Genomic DNA, 22,448 nt, shown 5'->3' with positions numbered 1-22,448 from the left:
GTAAAAAAAGAGTGCAGCCCCCAAAAAGGCCAAGGTGGAAAAAGAATTTTTCAAACGGGGTTTCAACTGGAAAGTAGATCCAGGATGCAGAAATCTGGGGGCACAACCATGAAGATTTAATTTTACAAAATTAATGCCGGTAGTCTGAGTGCTACATAATAAAGTAATATTCACAATAATACTAATCTATGGGGTGCCATTTGTGTCAAAACTCCACTTTTTTTAGACATTGTGTTTTTCGTGGTTATTTACATACATTGCATGGTTATTTACAAAAAGCATGGTTATTTACAAAAAGTATGGTTATTTACGAAAAGTATGGTTATTTACGAAAAGCATGGTTATTTACAAAAGCATGGTTATTTATGAAAAGCATGGTTATTTAAGAATAGCATGGTTATTTACGAAAAGCATGGTTATTCACAAAAGCATGGTTATTTACAAAAGCATGGTTATTTGCGAAAAGCATGGTTATTTACGAAAAGCATGGTTATTTACAAAAGCATGGTTATTTACAAAAGCATGGTTATTTACGAAAAGCATGGTTATTTACAAAAGCATGGTTATTTACGAAAGGCATGGTTATTTACAAAAGCATGGTTATTTACGAAAACATGGTTATTTACGAAAAGCATGGTTATTTACAAAAGCATGGTTATTTACAAAAGCATGGTTATTTACAAAAAGCATGGTTATTTACAAAAGCATGGTTATTTACAAAACGCATGGTTTTTTTATGAAAAGCATGGTTATTTACAAAAGCATGGTTATTTACGAAATGCATGGTTATTTATGAACAGCATGGTTATACGTACGAAAAGCATATTAACTAAGTTTTTCGTGCGATGTCGATACTATACAAACTGGAGGTTATGTATATCGATAACAACGGTGCGTATATATTTGTACCGGATGCAATCTATATAATTAGCGTTCTCCGGCGCGGGCTAGCTAACTGTCTGTAATATTGTTAGTTTCACTCTGTCTGGTGCAAATACACTAAGCGGATCGACATACGCCGAAACAGATGGCCAGTGGACTACATTTAGTTAGGAGTCAGTTAGGAAACGTTTTGCTGGAAGCATGCATGGAAGAACTGGAGAGAAGAGGCTTCATCACGGCTATGGATGATGACGATGACAACGGTGATCAAAGGTATAATTGTAGGTAGTTACGTATAGCTACAGTAAGTTATATATATGGCTGTCTAGCCAGGGGTCAGTGATAACTAAATCACTTCATTAGCTATGCTATTCGGTGCTGCGTAGCTGAGAGTAGTATGGCAGCGCCCACCCCTTTATTATTATCATTGTTAATTAAATAATGAAGAAATCAAAGCTATATATATATAATACTAGCCTTTTAGTCTGTCCATATCCACTCAGTTTCCAGATCTAGAACTTGTTCATACAGATATAACTATCACATGCTGGGGAAGGAAGTTCCACTGATTTACTGCTCTGTTGGTGAAAAATTTTGACCTGGGTCAAACTTGGCAGTGCTGTTTACATATCCTTTGATTATGTGCTCTTGTTGTACTGTTAGTAAATACAAAAATGGGTCAAAAGAAACTAAATTTAGGTGATTTACTATCTTATATATAGAGAGGAAGGGTTTGGCCACTCTATAGCATTACAATACAAAATTGTAGCTAACAATGGAATGCAATTAAACAATGGCATCATCCTAATGCCATCAAGAATCTCTGCAATGGTTAAATCTGGTCCAATCTCAACTACTCTGTTGCCTTACAAATATTATAGCATCCACACTCCGGAATGAAAGCTATATTGATTATTGAACAAATGTCGTGTCCATGCTGAAGATGTTATCAATCATGACCACCCACCTCCAGCCTAAATTGTCTTGTATAGCAACTATATGTACAATATGTGATAAGTAATACTACAAAATGGCTGTTGGACGCAGTGGCAAATACAGGAGGGTTGCAATGGTTTCAGCTGAAACCCCCTCTGAGAATAGCGCGCACCCCAAATTTATTGATGACTCGTCGTGTGGGTGATAAAATTACCACGAGTTATACATAGTGTGTTATAGGACTTTCTGGTGAAACTTTAACAAATGCCTTTGAAATCACAATTACGACATTCAAGAGCAGGTTGTGACTTTTTTTGTCTTCGACTTACAGCTAGGCTGAAGTTGAGTGGAATCTGAAACCCCCTCTGAAAATTTCTAGATCTGCCACTGGGACGTGTTGGTATGTGTTACTTTAAAATTCATGCTTCCACTATAAAGTGTATGGCATGTTTGACAACCAGTTGTCAACATAGGCTGCTAACATAGCTAACTAAGGATTCTTTCCATGTTGGTTATGCAGCATCTTGAGAACATCAGGTCCAACTATATACAAGAACCTCCATTTTTTTTGTTCTTGTAAAGAATATCCCATTGGTGACTACAAGCGGCCTCAATCATATCGCATCTTCACTATACAATTCTTTCAAACATTATACATAATATGATACCCACACAACAAATATTACAAAAGTTTAGTAATTATCAACAACGCAATCAGATTGTTGTTACCTATTTCCTATATGCTAGCTGTTGATTGCTAGAGTGACCAGACTCTTCCTCTCGATGTGAAGGGGTGGGCGCTGCCAGACTGGGTGGTGTATGTGCTAAATAAATATCAGTAAATCTTAAGCATATTATATAAATGATTAGTTATGCTTGTAATTATTATAAAATTAATTGTTACTTGAAACATTACAATACTTCAAATTTGGTTACTTGGGAGATTGCTACAATGGCTACAGCTATCCACAAGGAGCATAAGAAAGATTATTTAACTTTAATTGGCAAGACAGCAAGCTAAAGTTTCCAGGGGAGAGAAACACCCCAAGGAAAATTACACACATACATACAAAATACAGCTGATAATAAATTAGTACATATCTAGCAAATGATTTGTGTGTAGTGCATACAAAAAAAAATCAAAAAAGATTCTCTTCATTTTAATTCCTGGTTAATACATTGGGATTTCTACTGTGCTGATTGTCTGTATGATTTGGATGTACAAGGCCGTGCTTATTCCTTTATCCAAAATTTATATACAATTACAATATTACAATTGTTACTTGCAGTGAGGTGTGGATTTCCTGATGTGATGATCTTGATGTATTATTAGGCAATTTAAGGTATTTAAAATTATGATATCTAGAAAGTACATTATGGTAAAGCATTAAGAGTTGTTGGTTGCTATTTGTTGTGACCAACGGCAAAGTAGTCATTGATAATAATAATAGTGTTTTACTTAACATTGATGGCATTCCAGTGATCTATTGTCTTTTATTAGACTAGCTACACCATAAATTGGTTACTTTGTAACAGAATGTGTCGTACAAATGTAATGGTTATGTATAGTCTAGTCAGTACTGATCAAAAATGCAATCTCATATAAAGAGATTACCTTGGGTGCCTGAATTACCACCATGTCTTATTAAGAAAGTCACGAAATGTCTGTTTCTTATTATTACAATGACGTATGTATTGTAAATAAGTAGCTGCTAATAGTACATCTTTGGATAAGGTATTGCAATAGGTGTATATATACAATAGTTTTCATTTTAAACCTCCGGTTTCCATTTCTACCTGCCATTTGTCAATAATTGTCTTCTTGTTGTTACCTTATAACCTTTGGAGGTAGAAATGTGTTCTTAATTTTGAGATTCTTTAATACATTGACTTTGCAAAATTAATGTTTATTTTAGGTATGGCAGACCTAAGATTGATGTTTCAATAGAAGAAATTGAGTTTTTACGGCAGCTTAGATTCTCCTGGACTAAGATAGCTGAAATAATGGGAATCAGTAGATCAACTTTATATAGACGTTTAGATGAGGAATGTATAACACTAGATACTACCTACTGTGATATTTCAGATGGTGAGCTTGACAGAGCTATTGTGAGGATAAAGCAAGTTCACCCTAATGATGGTGAGCGTATGCTGATAGGTCATTTAACCAGGCTTAACATTTTTGTACAAAGAACAAGGGTAAGGGCATCTATCCACAGAGTAGATCCTATTGGTGCTACCTTGAGAAGGAGTGTAACTGTGAGAAGAAGGACTTACCACAGTGAAAGCCCAAATTATGTGTGGCATGCAGATGGCCATCACAAATTAATCAAGTGGCGCTTTGTCACTCATGGGGCAATTGATGGGTATTCTCGTTTAATCACATATTTAGATTGCACAGATAACAATCGTGCATCAACTGTATTGGCTACATTTCAAAAAGCTGTGAATGAGTTTGGTTTACCACAAAAGGTGCGTACAGATCTTGGTGGAGAAAATGTGGAAGTATGGAGATATATGATTGAACAACATGCTGATAATTCTGCTGTAATTACTGGTGCATCCACCCATAATCAGAGAATAGAAAGACTATGGCGGGATGTACACAGATGTGTGGCTGTATTGTTTGCAGATACTTTTAGAATGCTTGAAAATGATGGAAAGCTCAACAGTCTAAATGAAGTGGATATTTTCTGCTTACATTACGTTTACAAGCCTAGAATAAACTCAGCACTGCAATCATTTATGGAATCATGGAACAATCATTCACTTTCTTCAGCAAACAGTTGTACTCCAACACAACTCTACATTCAAGGAATGCTAGCAACTAATACTTTCCCAGTCCAGCCAACCACAACTACTCTCATTACAAATGTTCAGACTTTAGTAACAGAAGATCGTGTTGAGGTACCAAGAATAACCTTTGAACCATGCGCAATCCTGCTTTTATTGCTTTCAACAATTAACCCATTACAACAAAGCAGCCAATTTGGTTGTGACATTTATGAAGCAGCTGTAAGGATTGTTGGTGAACACCTGCAATCAGGATGCCATAGTTGTACATTATAAATGTCATTGTAAAACACATACTTCTAAATCACTTTAATAGTTACTGTTCACACTGTTATATGGCTCATTTAAGGCATTCCATAGCCTAAACTGTTAGTTATTCCAAAAGTCACCTTGTATGCAAACTGATCATATGACATCTCCTTTGCTGGAATTCTGATGTTATTGTCACAAGTGTTTCCTTCTGGAAACAAATGGTATCTACGGAATGTCAGTGATGGTTTAGGTTGGAATCCCATAGGTGGTTCTTCTGTCATTCCTGTGCCAAACATCATGATCATTTCCAATGTGATGTGATATGTCTCAGGTTCTCCTTCTGAATTCACAACCTCTAATGTACCATTGCCATCTATAATTATAATGTAAAGAAATAAAAAGCATTAGTAGCTAAACAATTCAAAATCACCTTCAACAGACTGGGTATAATTAACCCAGTGCATCAAAGCAGATTCCTCCAATTCTCTCGCATTTGAACCAGCTGGAGATAATTGTGCCGGAAACATGTCAAACAACTTGTCTGCTGTAAGTGGGAGTGGTTTGAAGTACACAAATAATTGCCTGGTGACTTCTGGATATGTTTGAAATAATTCATCAAATCCATATGCATGAAAACCACTCATGAGCTGATCCAGTTCAGCTTTAATGGAAAAAACTGACTGTAAAGCTAGTGCACTAACTATGTCTTCTCGATGACTCAACTTTATGGCAGAAACAGGTTGTGACACACCACAGTCATAACGAAAATTGTATTCTTCTGAATCCAAGAGTGCCACAAAAGATTCCTCATCCGGAGCATCCATGAGCTATAAATATACATATGTATATAATCAGGTATTGCATATACACTATAATTATACTGAAAAATAGTGTATGTAGATCAGTGCACTGACTATTTTAAATGTACATATGTGACCACCAAATTTATAATAATCATCAATACACACACACACACACCAGTGAAGTTCACTATTCACAATGAATGGTAGCCACACACACACACGCACGCACGCACACACACAAAAAAACAAACTATTGAAGGTTACTACTAAATGTAGTGAACATCACTACTAATGTCTGCCACAATACTCACTATTTTGTCTAGTGATGTTCACTACTAATTTTGTAGTGTGGGTCACTACAAAAGAGTAGTGAACGTCACTACACAAAAATAGTGAGTATTGTGGTAGAAATTATTAGTGAAATTCACTACTATTTTTTTACAGTGCACACACACCACAGCCATACCACTGATTTGCACAGGCTGTTTTTCATGACTGGATTGCTAGAGACCTGTGCCAGCCATGGGAATGTTCTAGAACCTCTTAAGGTCATCATCTCCTATGTGACCTCATTTTTCGTTGATACAGTAGGTTGTAGTCTACCAGCTACATTTCACATGCATGGAATATATATTATTTTTTATGTATGACACATTCTGGTACCATAGTATTATCTATGCTGGTACAAACTAAATGACGATGGTATATGACTTGTGGACAAAGAGATGACATTGATAATTTATGAGTCATGAAATACATGTTTGAAGCTTACCAAATATTACCATGTAAAGAGGTGGTCTTCATCAAAGGTGACCATGAAGTGGTCCTTAGCCATCTTTGAGACCTACTACAATGTGGTCTTTATACAGAGGTGGTCTTTATAGGAAGGTGGTCTTAAGAGGTGGCCACTAAACAAGGGTTTTACTCTATGGTACATTTATATGATGATTTGACCATTTCCACTTTCTGTTTCTGGTTTCCATTTCCACCTTTTCCAATTACCCAGCCATTTGTTTGGCCATAAGCATTGCAGTTGTGGTCAGGCAAATGGTAAGATCAAAACATAAGTTTTGACAATTTAAAAATAATAATTTCTGGCCACCCATAGGTGTTTTCTTGTTTTTAATGCTGTATTTCATGTTATATGGACTAATATATATATTAAGGTAATTTTTGTTGGATAAGATGACTTCCTAAAATGTGGCATTTTTTGCAGCATCTGGAATTTTAGGGGAAATCTCTATTTAAACAGTACTACTGTAATGTTGATAAAGAGCAGTGACCACTGTTTTAATTACAAATTCCTAGTTTTAGTGGTGTAGATTGTTGTTAACTAGTGTAAGCAATCAATTATTGACCGACGTCTATTATCAGCCAAAATGATGTGTATCATTGTCCTATAGAATCCAGATTAAAACACGGAACTTAGGATACTGCGATGCCTCATGCTGCTTTGTTTTGTTCTTCTACCAGCTATAGTCAACTTCTATTATGGTGGACTGTTGGTTAATGATGAGTGGTTTGTGTATAGATTAGTTTCGTTACACCAGTCTGTTATTCTTGCCATGGAAATGATGTTTGCGGCATAATCAACTGACATATACATTGTATTTAGAAGTTTGGAGGCTTGCATTGGGTAGATTGCTGGACAGCAGGAAACAAACTAGCTAAAGCTGAGCCCAGTGGCACCAAGATTATTCTGCTGACCATTGATGAAGCAATTGTTCTATTAAATTCATTTGTATTGTGTTTTAAGCCTTAATATTTGAGTGATTGTTTTTCTTAGAAATTGATTTGAGTGTATTCTGAAAATCGCATATAAGACTTACTTGAAAATTTGGTGGAATTACAATTAGTATACTGGTAGTCTATTTTGTAGTATTGGCAAGATTTAGTTTTAAATTGTGTGTGGATGCCAAGTGAAATACTTCAAATAAGACAATAATTGATGTACGCAAGTTACTGAGCGGCCAATAAATAACATCTACTGGCGATAATTGATGCCTTACATCACTAAATTTGGCTGGATGGTGCTAATGAATGCTACTGCCTTGAACACTGGCACATTGTGTACACCTAGAGTATTAAATTTCCTATCGCCGGGTATAAAAAGTTTGTGAATATCTTGTTCTAAATGAGATTCCTGTTGGTTGGCACACAACCAGGTAGATAATTGATTGCTTACACTATCAGTATGGGCAAAACTAGAGACTGCTTCTTAATTGAAACAATGAACAGAACACTACAAAATGTGACAATTTTTACCTTCGTTAGTTTTTCTTTCATCTTATCATTAAGCACATCTCGGATGTTAACTTTCACATGCTCTAAACCATACACAAGGTAATCTGCCACAAAATCAGCAAAAAATGTAGGAGCTGGTCCACCATTTAACAGAGAAGCTGCTAACATATTACCGATGTATTTGAAAGTCTGCTTTTTTAGTTCCAACACATTGTGTATTGGGATACGAGCATTTTCTTTGCCTTGAAATATTGTTCCCTTGGTGAAGATCTCTCTAAGTAGCAGGTGGAAATACTCTCTTAATGGTCCACCTGCATCAACAGCAGGTTCCCCCAAAAAGGTGATCCGCAAATACTTAGAAACAGGGACTCCCCTCTTAAAGACATTTAGTGAGTCCTCCCAAATATACTTCCTTCGGATTTTTATCCTAAAAATGTCATCTTTGTTCTGTGAGAGCATCTTCTGGCTGTGGTTACTGACTAGATCTTTAGTTGAAATAACGTTTTCCCTACAACAAATTCCAACAGCTATAAACTATGTGAAATTATAAGCTTACAGCTCTGGTCTAGGTGGCAGGATGAAGGACATACTAGGAGATAGCGTGGAGTCACCATTTTCATCGTTAGATTCACCATCAGATTCACTTGACAAGAGACTGATAAATGTGCTGTGATATACATATACCCATTAAGATACTTTATATGCACAATAATTTCTAACTTGTATGTATCATCAATATGCGTCCTTGTGCTTAAACCAGATGGCCCTGGTATCACACTCTCATCAACAGATCGCAGGACTAAAGCTTCTGAATCCGTATCTTTCTTGTCTTTCAGAACGATAGGGCCTTGAGGAAGTGCATCATCATCATCTGTCTCTTCATCGTCTGTGTCTTTCTCCATCTGTAATTCCATATTTATGTAGTATTACCCAAAAGCAAAAAAAAATTTAAATATTTTCCTTTAAACTAAGGGACTACAATTACAAACTGATGTATTTCTGTAGTGATTCTACAGATAGCATTCTAAGAATGTGTATTTGTTCATTTCCATTACAACAAGTGCCTAGACTGCAAGCTAGGGATTCAAGTCATCATGCAATGGGTGCAAATTTTTTCTGCACTCAGTAGGAATTTGACACAAACTGTGCTCACTGGCTATGTATAAGTAGCCTTTTCACAGGTCCCTAGTGGCCATAGAATCATAGCAATTATGATTGAAATGGTTATAATGACACATACGTATAATTATGTAAATAGTGCTGTTTGGGTATGTAGCTGACAACAAAAAGACAACGGACAGACTGTGTACAGCTAAGAAGAGCCATTATTTGTTTCAAATTAATCTGTTTGACTTGAATTACTTTATAGCAATGTATTTATTTCATGAATTATGAAATAGAGCATTTGCAACCCAAAAACTAAAAGCAAGCTAAATAAACATATAATGCAATATTATAAAGTTAAATCTGATCAAGTAGGGTTCCAGCAATAAAAGGTAGTGAAAAGAGATGACAGTGAGTACATGAGGGATATCTCTACCTGGCATTATAGCAATGTAAGAAAATTAATGCCAAGTAAGGATTTTCCCTCATGGCTGCCATGATCTCTTGTGTAACTACTTTTATTGCTGGAGCCCTACTTCATTTTAAATTAATAATTATAATTTTTATTTGCCTAATTTGTTAAGATTTTTTTTGTCAATGCAACGCTTTAAAATACAAGTGTGACTGTGACTGCTGCATTAGAGCATTTCAATCTCACCACTCAAATACACAGTACAATAGACAGTAGATCAAGCCATGGCCCATGCGTGGTACAATGCCCAGCAACTACATCATTGAGGTAATGGAACTAATTATTAGTGGTGCAGTTACATGTTCTGATTGTTCAAGGACTTTATAAGCAAAGGTTATTGTTGCTATCTGATACTAGCAGGGATACTACAGTTCGTTAAGCACCTCAAATATTTAGATGGCATCTAAATACCCTCCTTCAAGGAAAAAGTCAATAAATGGAAAATTAACACCACAGTGTGGTTTCCTGGCACAAAGAAGAAGGCAACCATTTAATCAAAGATATAAAGAAATTTTAAAGCACAGAAAACATATATCCATCGGAACCATTAAAGGTGTGTCCCACCTGAGAGTTTGTTGTTGTGGCATAAAATTGTGACTGCACACTGCTTAGTTTAGCAGGCAGGCAGGCAGACAGAATAAAATTCAAGCTTTATTGATTTAAAAAAAAGTTCCATACCCGGCAGCCTGCAATGGTTTTCTTGTTTTAACTCTGTATTTGATGTTGGATGGAATAACTAAGACTATTCTGAGTAAAGTATGGACCAATGTATGGAAGATGCCATCAACCTTAACATGATGGCAAGAATGTTTTGGAGTCTATACATATTGACAGTCACTACAATTGTTATTAAGGTTATGAAGTACACCTTAATTGGGACCTGGCTACTATATTGGGGTGGTCTTATCATAAGAGGTCATGAAGAGCATGTGTCTGGGACCTAACTACTAACAGACTCATTGTTACATGCCTTTGTAAAGATATTTCCATTTTTACTCTTTCCAAATTTTATACATAGTGACTAATTAAGGGATACCTGCATGGGCACCTGAATTTTGAAAGGAACATAGCACTATCTTGTTTTCATAAATGCTACCACAGTTAAGGTTGTGGTGGAAAATATAGTCATTTGGTAGTTTCTGCCAAAATAAAAATTTCACTGGGTGGCAACAGAAAGTTATTAGCTGAGTCAGAAACTTAATATCAAACTCTGAGTTTAACTTGATGCACGCATCAGTGGAGTTCCCAGACTAAGAAATTTTGGTCCATGTATGTTGGAAACATATGTCTGGGTGTCATGTTTTGGATGGGCCTTGTTGACACTAAGAGGTCTAACCAACAATCTATAAATCACACCCACCATTGAGGTTTTTCAGAGAAGGTCTAAGAATGATGCAATACTATTTGCTTGAGTTGTTTATGTCTGCATACCTCAAATTACTGTAGCTACCAGCTACTTGAGAACACACTCACATTCCCACTCACATTCCCACTTACGTTGTAATGTCATACTGTGTTGTATATAAATCTGACAAGCAGACAGCAGCCTGGAGACTATGATTGCTAATCTTTTCCATTTATATAGCCCTGCAGCCTTCCATTATGTTCCTATACCAGGTTGCAGGGTACATGAAAATGTAATACACATGTGGAGTAGAAAGCTCTAGCCTTTACTCCAGGTTCTGGAAAGGCCACAAACACTCCATCAACTATTGCTTTTTTAGAAACAAAATGTTGTATATCTACATGTCTAATTCCAAAACTGAGCTTGTTTGACAAAATTAAATCACATAGCAATTTAAGAGCATAATCCTTGAGCTGGATGAAATAATGTACTGTTCATATCATGTACAATATGCATGGTGCTGCTCAAATACAATGTCGCTATATATTTATAAGTGTAAGCAATTAAAAACCTCGCTGATTAAGGGGTGCGGTAGCCATTTCTTGTGCAAATCTTCATCACTCAACTTGCATGATGAAAATTTGCAAGCAAATAAACGACTGCCATGTCCCTTAGTTAGCGAGCATTGAAATAGCTTGCACTCATGCATAGCGACGTTGCGTTTGAGTGGTACTGTACATGAGTAAATATACCTGCAACTCATTTTCTGCAAGAATGTATATCACAGCTTTGTTACTCTTTCCTGCTATTGCTGAAGCTGTCCACCTGAAAGTAGAGCTGAGAGCTGGAGTAGATAAGCTTTTACTGCTACCACCAGTTGGCTGCAAAATCTTAAAGGCAAAGTTTGGGTTATTCCTCATTGGTTTTTCAAACACTGAACAAATTTCATCCATTATTTCGGCCTCAGTCATTGAGGATGTCAGTCGGATTTTTCCTAGTAATCCGTTCCGACCCAGCATATCTCTGACTTGCTTTGAACGTGGAATGTAAGTGCTACCATGCTTACAAAAACTATTAGGGAGGCACACAATATCTCTTTCATATGTGAACTCTTTGAAGTTTTTCTTCCGTTCGGATTTCTCCTGTTGTCTTGATAGAAAGGACGATGGAAGACTACGTTTGCTATTGCAAAATACGACAGCTTAATTTAAACAATAACTAGCTACTGGTGAGTCAAACTTTACCTCCTTTGAGGCTGGTTTCGACCCAGGTTATCACGGGAGGGTGTCAGAGTCGAATGGCGAACAGTAGGGAGGGTGAGCCCTTCAGTTCCTACTTCGTTGATAGCACCATGGGGCCGGGTCTCTCCTTGACCAGCGCTCTGCTCTTGATGGTCCCCTCTTACAATTCGCGAAAGGGCGTTCGAGATTGCTCTTTCTATACCACGCTCTAAACTTTCTGCGTCCATCCTGTAATTGGCGCATACTACACCTGTAGACTTCTGCGCATGCGAAAGCTCCATGTGACGTAGCTATACGTATACCTATAACAGCAGTATCGATAATGATTATTGATGTACAACGTGCTTTCATTTTAGCGATGCTTTAGCAAATAGCTAACCATGATTTTAGTAAATAACCATCCTTTTAAATAACCATCGTAAATAACCATGTTTTTCGTAAATAACCATGCTTTTGTAAATAACCATGCTTTTCGTAAATAACCATGCTTTTCGTAAATGTGTAGATAACCATGCTTTTCGTAAATAACCATGCTTTTGTAAATAACCATGCTTTTGTAAATAACCATGCTTTTCGTAAATAACCATGCTTTTGTAAATAACCATGCTTTTGTAAATAACCACGCTTTTGTAAATAACCATGCTTTTCGTAAATAACCATGCTTTTCGTAAATAACCATGCTTTTCGTAAATAACCATGCTTTTCGTAAATAACCATGCTTTTGTAAATAACCATGCTATCCGTAAATAACCATGCTTTTCGTAAATAACCATGCTTTTCGTAAATAACCATGCTTTTCGTAAATAACCATGCATATTCTACAGTTATTTGTAAATAACCATGAAATGTATGTAAATAACCATGAAAAACACAATGTCTAAAAAAAGTGGAGTTTTGACACAAATGGCACCCCATAGTTCTGTAATAAATATATGTATTATATATATAATTTGTATATTTACTGATAAATTCAGAAATATTTAAAGCATTTAACATCTGCTTCATCTTTTCTTCTTCCTGTGGTAAAGAAAAAAAGATAGGTTTAAAAAGCCCCAAAGCCAGCCTATGGCCAGCTTTGGGGTATACAAATACAGAAAGAAGTGAAATCTAATCAGCTTGGCAGTTTTGGATTAGATATAATTTACATGAAAGGTTACACTTCGTACTATTGCATGCCAAACATGCACTAGTCCGGAAGGATCTGGTTATCCCAGAAACAGGACCTCTATGGGGGATTGGGCATGTCTGCTTCAGTACTAGTGTGTCTTACTATGAAACACATTTTACAAGTTATAGCAAGGCACAATTTTGTTCTATGTGTGAGTTATGATTCCATGCCGCCATACGGTGGCAGTGGCTGTTAATGGGTTAAGCAAAAGTTAAAATTTAATGGATATTTTACATGATTATACATATTTCTTTTTGTAGACATTTTCCATGCAAAAACAGCCAAGTTGTAAAAAGGGTACAGACTTCAATTACCTGGGTAAAAATAATCAAAGGTGATCAAAGGTGGCTACCAAAATGTTAATTCCAATGAAATTTGGCATTCACTGTGCATTATTAAAATCAGTGGTGGAGGAAGCAGTTGATGGGAGGGGGGGGGGCTGACCAGAGTGTAAAATCTCTGGGAGTGAAGCTCCCCAGAAGCTGTAGCTTTCATGATGTCTTAAAGTACACCAGAATTAATTTATAGGTACAATTTAAAGCATTTCAATTAAAACACCAACTCTTTTAGTCTAAAGTGATCATACAGACTATTTGCAGTCAATAAGGGACCCTTTTGGTGAAATTTTTGGCTGTTTAGTACAGGGTTAATAAACATGCAGCATTTATAAGCAGTACAAAACAGCCTTCTGACACCTGGAAATACCTGGTACTGACGTAACAGTGGTAAGGCATCAACTCTCAAAGTAAGAGGTCAGTGGTTTGATTCCCGCTGTAGGCAATTTTTTTTGTGTTTCTATTATTAGAAACACGTTTTTAGAAGCATTTTGACTGCTCTATTAGAGTATGTGAGCATTTAATTAGAATTACATCTATATTTTTTCATGGTTTTCAGCTCCACTCCAAGAAGAATAATGTTGGTGAGATATCACTCTGAGGGGGCTTCAGTGTCCTAGCCGCCTATAAATAAAAATTTGGCATTAACATTACTTGTAGCCATTGTTATTTGAAAGCAGCACCCTTTTTACATCTTGGCTCTTTTTGCATGCTTTTGGTAGTTAATGTACCTCAAAGGTAGCCATAAGCTAGCACATTTCCTCTTATCTAATGATGATTGTGGAAGGTAGAAGTTACAGTTGTACATTGCATATTTTAATTGGACTATTTGTTAATATTATTTTTTGCAATATTCTAATAGAGTGCACTTTTTTGAGGACTTCTAATGTAACACACATAGAATCTTCTAGAACAATCTAGATTTTCCATTGGTAGATCTATAAAATTGTGATAACATTAGTGCTGAACCATCACTAGCATACCATATCAAAGGGTACCAAATGCATTATAAAAACTTAATTGTGTGACTGAATGCGCACCCTGACTATTGATTACTGAAACATGGAATGGTACATTTTCAGCTATGTTCCACCCATTAAATCCAAACGTGTGCCTTGAGTATCAATTACTAAAAAAAAGAACTGGCTGCTTAAACAATACTACCATGCTATCATGAAGGAAAAGTGAGGCTGGTTTTTGGGTGATTAAGAAACCCAAATCTCCACTATACAGTACTACCATACTGTAATTACTTCAAACAATTCTTTTCAAATTGTTCCCATAAGAAGTATACCCTACATGCATGACAAAAACCAGCAATAAATTATCCATAACTGTAAATATTTATCAGATTCACACTAGACTTGGTATGTGAATACATTCTTAAAGTATGCCAAACTGCATGGTAATCAAGTTATGCATTTACATTTTATTTTATATCAGTGTTTGTAAAGTGTGCAAAAAGATGAAAGCCCCCAAGGAAATTTTTGAGGGCTTGTATTTTACGATTGCATAGGGCATTTAATTGCATATGTAGGGTGCTGGTAGAGGGCATTTTGTAGAATAAAAATAATTTTGCATAAGAGAAAGTAGAGCTATGTATGTGTGAACATTGCATTTTCTTTCTGTTAATATCCCATTGTGTGGTACACCGGCTTCCTTGACCACATGACACACTCCCATGTGTCTTGTGTGATCTATAGATCAGAATTACCAATGTCTTATATTTAGTATCTTGTGTAATAATAGAAATAATTAGACTTTATTTAGGCTGCTTTGGGTGAGTTATAAATCTCATATACTCCACCTTGTTTTCTAATATACTCCACACCTTCAGGCACAATATAACATATGCTCAAAATCTAGGTTTATCCAATTGCTATGCATTGTTCACATACAGTGATTTAACGAGTGCGGTTATTTGGTCATGTGAGGATGCAGGGGTGGAGGAAGTAGTTGATATGAGGGTGGCTGACCAGGGTTGGATCCAGACTTATGGTAAAAAAAAAATGAACTGAAGCACTACATTGTCTCTGGTTTGATAAGGTGAGACCAAAAAAAAAAAAAGGTCACAACCAGCTGACAATAGCTGCCCATCTCACTGATAACCTACATAAAAATCCTTACATAGCTCACTACACACTGCTCTAATACTGTGGTAGCTTTATTAGAGTGACTGCTCTATTAGAGTACCTCGATCTTGATCACAGTTTTCAGCTCCACTCCAACAAGGATAATTTCACGTGATATCATTCTGAGGGGGGGCTTCAGCCCCCTAGCCCTCCTCCCCCCCCCTTTCCGATGTGAGGACGCATAGTTGCCATGGCGCTAGTATTATCGCAAGAAATCCTGCTGTTTTTGCTGAGCCTACAGCAGAACAAGCCGTGGATGAGGTAAGTAATCTGAAATAGAGTCTACAACAGTTATACGAGCACAATGTGGAGTCTATGAAATTTATAAACCCTCAGGCCCTTAGTAGCACCCTCGCTTCGCTCATGCGCTACAGCCTGGGCCTTTGGGTTTATAAATTTCATAGACTCCACATTGTGCCCGTATAACTATTATTTATTGTGTATTACTAGATTTTACATATGCATAATCATATAATTTAACATGCACAGTATTACACTTATGTACATACATACTTACACTGGATGTTTAATTTTTCTACAGGCAAAGGCAATCATTACTGCTTCATCACTATTGTCAAGTCAGAACATGTTGATATGATCACTTCTGCTAAACCTGATGTGGTAAAGATAAATGATACAAAACACCTAGGACTGAAGATTGAGCAATGCAGTGTTTCTCAGAAGCCAACATGGAATCAAGGCTTCATATTGTAAGATGACAAATGAAATGTTGTAAGTTATATACTTGTATTCCTTAATTAGACCACTGAGAAAAGGCACTGTATCAGATATGATTCTCATTGAAGTGTGGTGAGTATAGTTGTGACTGGATCTGCAACATACAACCACACAACCTAAATTTTATGATATTCATTGCACTAAATGAAACATGAAATATAAGCATATTTGTTTATATTATAGATGGGATATATGTTGTCGATGTATTTCATCTTTGTCCTTGATGACAAAAATATGTTACAAATCAACCTACCCAGCAATGTATTGTCCTGTTGGTGGTGAATATGTACATAACATTGTACTCATAAGTTATAACCATTTATTTAAATGTCTGTAATTTATTTTTCTTGTGTAGAAATCATGTTTTAGTTGTTACTGCTTTGTAAAACTGTCACTCCAGTCATATGAAGCTGAAATTTACCCAGATGTTGTTACATAGCTTTATAGAGTGAAGAAATGTAACAAAATAGAATTCAAAACCATGCAAATATATTGTTCTTGCATACAGACCTGGTCACATTAAAATGGTTTTGCTAGAAACAGAAGTAACCTTGAACCTAATGCCTAATGTATCTATTTCTCTCAGGGATAGTGATGAGTCTTCAGCAAAATCAAAAGGAAAAAGTTTTGGTAAACTTAGCAAGTAAGTATTACTTCATACTAACCGGTGATGTGTCAATGTTGCTGTTATCTTTGTTACTAGATTTCTTAGCTTGGATCACGGTGATTCTGATGGTTTCCTGGGAAGAGCATTTATGCCATTATCAGTTAGTGAATGTTGTTGTACACTCAACTACATGTATCAATGCTCACAGTAGTGAATCATATAGCCAAGAAAGTAAAAAGCGCATACCTCAAATAACTCTTAAACCTGAAAAAAACAACTGTTGGGGAATGTGTGTTTGCACAATGTGGGCACACATGGCAATATTAAGTGGATAACTTAATTCTTATAGCCTAAAACTACACAATGATCAAAAGTCTGTTCACTGGGATACTTGGAGAAGGTAAAATGAACACTGTTATTTCAGCGGTTTACTTGTTATGAAGCGATGAAGAACAGCGAGATGCGTCTCTGCATCTCAAAATTCTTGTCATGTTTTTAATTTCAATTGTGGGTTTACTCACGTGAGTCATGTATGGCCTGATAGAAAATTTAATGGTGAAGCTAATGGAACTTGTTGCAAGTTGATAGGAGCAATCACTATCAAGTTATGGATCATTTTATAAAGGTATGTAAAGGGTATTGCGTGTTTCCTTCACATACCCATGATACAAGTAATAGTTGTAACACTGGCAGCAGCCTTGATACACCTACACATCATACTACCAATGGCAACCCCACGACCTCCATCGCCAGGTAAGGTAGACGTGCATTCTATTAGAGTAATTGAATGTAATCTTCCCTTCATCCTTGTTCACAATGGTGTCAGGCAGAGACGTGTATTACAGAATCTTGTCCTTCTTGTTTGTAGCTTTCCTTGCTGACAATACTTGTTTTACGGGGTACGTAGCGGAAGGTAAAAATTTTGACACACCCACTCCAGAGCTCTTCCTTTTGTACTGGTGGGCGTGAATGCTAGATGATATCGTACACACCAGATAACATGTTCAAATTCTCCAATGTGATTGGCTAAATAGTGAAAAAGCAATTTATCCTATTTTATTATAAGCTAGATAATGATGTCATATGTCTCTCATTAGCAACGTGTGCATATCAGAATTGTGGAATACCGTGAGGTTATTCCATAAACTTAAAGTGATGATTTTTAAGAGAATTGTTCCCAAACTGAAGGTTAGCTTGTATGGATACGCACAAAAACCACCTTATGACACATTGATTTGGACAGGAGGTACGTCTAGTGAGTTTGAAACGTTTTGGGGAAAAACCCAGGAAGGGTTTGTGACAATTTTATGGCCTCGATTACCCCCTACCCTAGTCTGGCAGCTACAGAGCAGGGAAGGGCACATTCTAACAAAGGTACACATGGATGGCTGTCAACATATTATGAAGGTCCAGTGAGTTCAGGCGGATTAGTAGCTTCTTCTGTTAGCAATGGCAGTTTAAATGGATATTTCCGTAGTTTAACGAATCACCACCATACCAGGATCAAAAGATTCACATTCAATTGTAAATTAAAATAGTACCAATGTGCGATTGGAATCCAACCTAGAATGACGGGACAGTGTTAGAAAAACATGTGCGTGGGCTGACGAGAATTAATAATTTATATAGGTTAGAGGTAAAAGAGGAATGGAACAAATAGAACATGAGTCAATGATAAAGGTCTAATGTGAACACCTTGGACTAGACATTTAGATATAGTAGATCATTATGTTTATGTACAGTATGTACAAGTTTATCAGACACTACTGTGTATGCTTGTTGCAGGGTGTTGATCTGACTCAAAGAGAGAAGGCATTAACACTTTATAGTCGTAACAAGAAGAAATCAATGGGAGAAGTTATGATAAAAGTAAACCTTGTTGGAGAGAAGGTGTGTATTGTGTGTATTTACCTACTGTGTGTTAAACTGGTTTACATGTGTAACTACTTGTAAATTGATTATTGGAAAGATTACTGTTTCCATTAGATAGGTTTTAGAATTATTCACAGGCTTTAGGCCTTCTCACAGGTCCCTGGTGGGATAGCATTCACAGAAAAAACTCACAGTATACCTGTAATAGCCACTACATATGGTTCTAATAGTGTATATATAATATAACTAGGTAATTGTGTGATATGTCAACAAGTTGATGTTGTGCTACTTCTAAAAACCAGGCACCATGCAGCTAGCTAGCTAACTCATCTGGAATTAACTATAGACGGTATATGCTACTATGAATTAACCAACTATGTATTACTACTTTACAATAGGATAGTTTTGGGTTGTGCAATAATATTATTAGCTAATTCTCGTATTTTGTAATTCATGAAATATTTGTAATTTGTTAAATTACGTTGCTATGCACTGCTAAGGAAGTGTTTGTTAAACAAACCACTTTTACCAACATATTACGCACAGAAGTATCTTCTAAACTGTTTTATAGTGTGACTAACGTGTTTTTTCCCACAAATTCTCTCGACAAAGCCTCAAAGCTGCTCTTCATTTTCGTTTGCGTACGTAAGGAATACGCTCCCTTTCAACTCGAAGCGATAGGCTATTCCTGGTAGTGTACGAGGCCTCCACCGTTTGCTAAATGCCTGAAAACCTCAAGGGGAAGGTAGTCTGAGGAAAGTCACCACAGCCGTATTTCAGTCTGCCGAAAAGAAACCACCTCAGAGCAAAGTTCACCTGTGCAGATGTTTAATACAGACTTCATTTCACTTTTACTTCTTATGTAAAAGCTGCTTTTACTGTTATTAAATGCTTTTGCTCATGTGGGTGCGTACGGATAAACATAGATAGGTAGATAGATAGGTACACACACACACTTTCACGAAAACAATTTCAGTAAACCTGGCATGCGCCCACAGCCAGCCTTCGGTCGGCTGTGGGCGCGCGCCTGGTTTAATAACATTATTTGTAGGCACATACATAGATAAGTTCCCTAGCTGTATGCAGTGTTGAACATCTGTATGTAGTATCCAAAAAGTATTGTTTTAGCAGAGAATACATGTAGGCAATATCACTGAAAATCTTCTGCTATAGTAGCACTGTTATGAGTAATGTTTTTGGCACTAATGAGCTCTTGTTTGTTATTATTCATATCTGTATATGTTTAGCCTCCAGTGGATGAAGCTAAGGTGTTGAAGGATCATAATCTCCTTACTGCAACTATACTGGATTTTGAATCTCACATGGTATGAGCATGTGTGTGTTGTGTGTGTGCGTGTGTGTGTTGTGTGCGTGTGTGTGTGTGTGTGTGAGAGAGAGAGAGAGAGACAGAGGGAGAGTTCAGTGGAAATGTAAAGTAATTTTGATTGGATTTCATTTTGGCCTCTTATTAAACACAAATTGAATTATCTTCTTGTCCGCAGACTGGAGAATATGCAGTTGGATGGAACACAAAGATTACACCACTTGGTTATAAACTGTTATCACTCAATGCTGGTATGAACGGGATCACTCCATTACAACAAGTCTCATTGTACGTTTATTTTTACTGTTTGTTAACTTTACATTCTATAAAGTTGATCTGTGTGAGGACAGACATAGGTAGGTAGGAGGGTAGGTGGTTTGGTAGGTAGATAGATAGATAGATAGATAGGTAAATAAATAGGTAGATAGATACGTAGATAGTTAGATGTTCTATTTTGTTATTAAAATAAACTGGTAAACATATGTGCTCCGCATAAGAAAAAATGCACATTTTAATTGCTTTAGTACACAAAAGGTACATGGGTTATGGGCACTTGATGCAGTAGAAATAAAGTTTACCACCACTGTTACTTTGTTGAAATGGCCTCCTTTGTGCACGCAGAAAAAATATAGCAAAAGCACTAGTGTAAGTTGCCAATTATTGGCAAATACCAATTATTAGCACTTGTAAAGTATATAGACTACAGAGTATATAGAAGCTATCCAGTAACCCTGTGGGCTGTTATACCCTCTAAAACATTTCTTTCAATCATTTTCATTTGGTTATATTTGTTCCTAAAGTGCTCTATAAGCTATGGTGGCTAATCATGAAGTTGTGTAGAGACCAGTATGCTTTTGTGTCTAGCTTAAATATCTCTTAAACAGCCGGCCTCATCTCTGTAAAACTTCTGTGAAACGGAGTATCCAAGGGCTGTATATCCCACAAAAATCCACAAAGAACCAACAAGACACCGGAGAGGTAATTACTCACGAATTCACACAGTCTGTCAATAATTGATCAATCACTTGTCTAAGAAGTACAGGGTGCCAATAATACATATATAAATGATGCCAACAATTGGCGTACAATGGACTTTGTGATTTCATATATAACATGATGGTCACTCATGGGAGATAGTCAAAATTTGGTGTGTTGAGAGACTAAAGACTGGTCTATTGAATAATAGTTCAAACCAGAAATTCATGCATCATTGCAGTGAAAATTAAATAATTGCTTAACAAAATGCCAATAATTGGTGACTTATGCTATTTGCCACTCCTTTGTTACTATATAGAAGTCGAGGAATGTGCAAAAAAAACATCCAGTTTTTGCTTAGCCGGTCACATAAATGTATGTGTATGTATGTATAGGTACGCGTTAGTTTACAGTATTGTAATAATGGTGCAATGTAGCCTATTTCCACTTTTGCAATCTTATGATGAACACCTTGGATTATCCATTATTGGCTACTATGGAGTGGTGAGAACAATCAGGCTATACCAGAAGAAGTTTCCAGTGACTTTTAGTGGATCACGTGACAAAATTGAACAAACTACAAAGGCCAACTCTGAATGGGTAAGAAGAAAATTAACTGCACAACTTGTTATAATAATGTAGAAAAATACATGTTATAGACATCAGGGAAAGTAAATGTACAAAACTACTAGCACCACAATAATAAAACCTTACAGGATTTAGGCCTGCACCTAATATGCCGGCATAATTTCAAGAATTATAGGTCTCCAATTTTGTGAGCATAATTCCATGCAGAATTATAGGATGCTTATAAGCATAATTTTAGAATTATTGGGCATCAATGAGAATAATAGGGCAACACTCTTCTCAATTAGCTAAAAGGATGGGTTAAGAGTGAAATCTTGCTTATATTATGTTGGAGTGTGGGCTGAAAACTGTTAAAAACATTGATATACTTCAATATAACATTGAAATACTCTAATAGAGCAGTCATCATTTTGTATTAGAAAAGCCTTCTGCTAAGTGCAGGAATTAAACTGCCCATCATTGTAATCAATTTATAAGCACTACTGCATCTTCTCCACATCTAAATCTACACAGTTTTACTATGATGGGCTATATATACATAGCTAGATCCATGTAGCTATAGTAACTAAACACTAAAAGCTTGGCCATTACAACTTTTCTTGAGATGGTCTAATTAAAAGAGTATCCCTATTTTTGC

At 36.4% G+C, this 22,448-nt stretch overlaps 2 protein-coding genes across 3 annotated transcripts in view; one reads left to right on the top strand and one right to left on the bottom strand.

Moving 5' to 3' along the window:
- Positions 1 to 22,448, top strand: part of LOC136250804 (BAI1-associated protein 3-like) — a 72,420-nt gene that overhangs the window by 10,629 nt on the left and 39,343 nt on the right. For both annotated transcript variants that reach the window (XM_066043103.1, XM_066043104.1), the window contains exons 8-15: positions 16,249 to 16,417; positions 16,470 to 16,517; positions 17,032 to 17,088; positions 17,149 to 17,212; positions 18,838 to 18,942; positions 20,172 to 20,249; positions 20,427 to 20,536; positions 21,661 to 21,823. In XM_066043103.1, coding sequence (XP_065899175.1) covers positions 16,249 to 16,417; positions 16,470 to 16,517; positions 17,032 to 17,088; positions 17,149 to 17,212; positions 18,838 to 18,942; positions 20,172 to 20,249; positions 20,427 to 20,536; positions 21,661 to 21,823 — 794 coding nt within the window. The remainder of the gene's footprint in view (positions 1 to 16,248; positions 16,418 to 16,469; positions 16,518 to 17,031; positions 17,089 to 17,148; positions 17,213 to 18,837; positions 18,943 to 20,171; positions 20,250 to 20,426; positions 20,537 to 21,660; positions 21,824 to 22,448) is intronic.
- On the bottom strand, positions 4,841 to 12,299 carry LOC136251606 (uncharacterized). The gene is made up of 7 exons (XM_066044066.1): positions 12,076 to 12,299; positions 11,584 to 12,013; positions 8,631 to 8,812; positions 8,467 to 8,577; positions 7,932 to 8,418; positions 5,294 to 5,690; positions 4,841 to 5,236 (listed from the first exon to the last, which is right to left on the bottom strand). Exons 1-7 carry the CDS (start codon positions 12,297 to 12,299, stop codon positions 4,956 to 4,958), a joined length of 2,112 nt encoding a protein of 703 aa, XP_065900138.1. The 3' UTR covers positions 4,841 to 4,955.

Source organism: Dysidea avara, chromosome 3 (assembly GCF_963678975.1).
Source record: "Dysidea avara chromosome 3, odDysAvar1.4, whole genome shotgun sequence".
Lineage (NCBI taxonomy): Eukaryota > Metazoa > Porifera > Demospongiae > Dictyoceratida > Dysideidae > Dysidea > Dysidea avara.
This window is presented reverse-complemented; position numbering and strand designations above follow the sequence as displayed.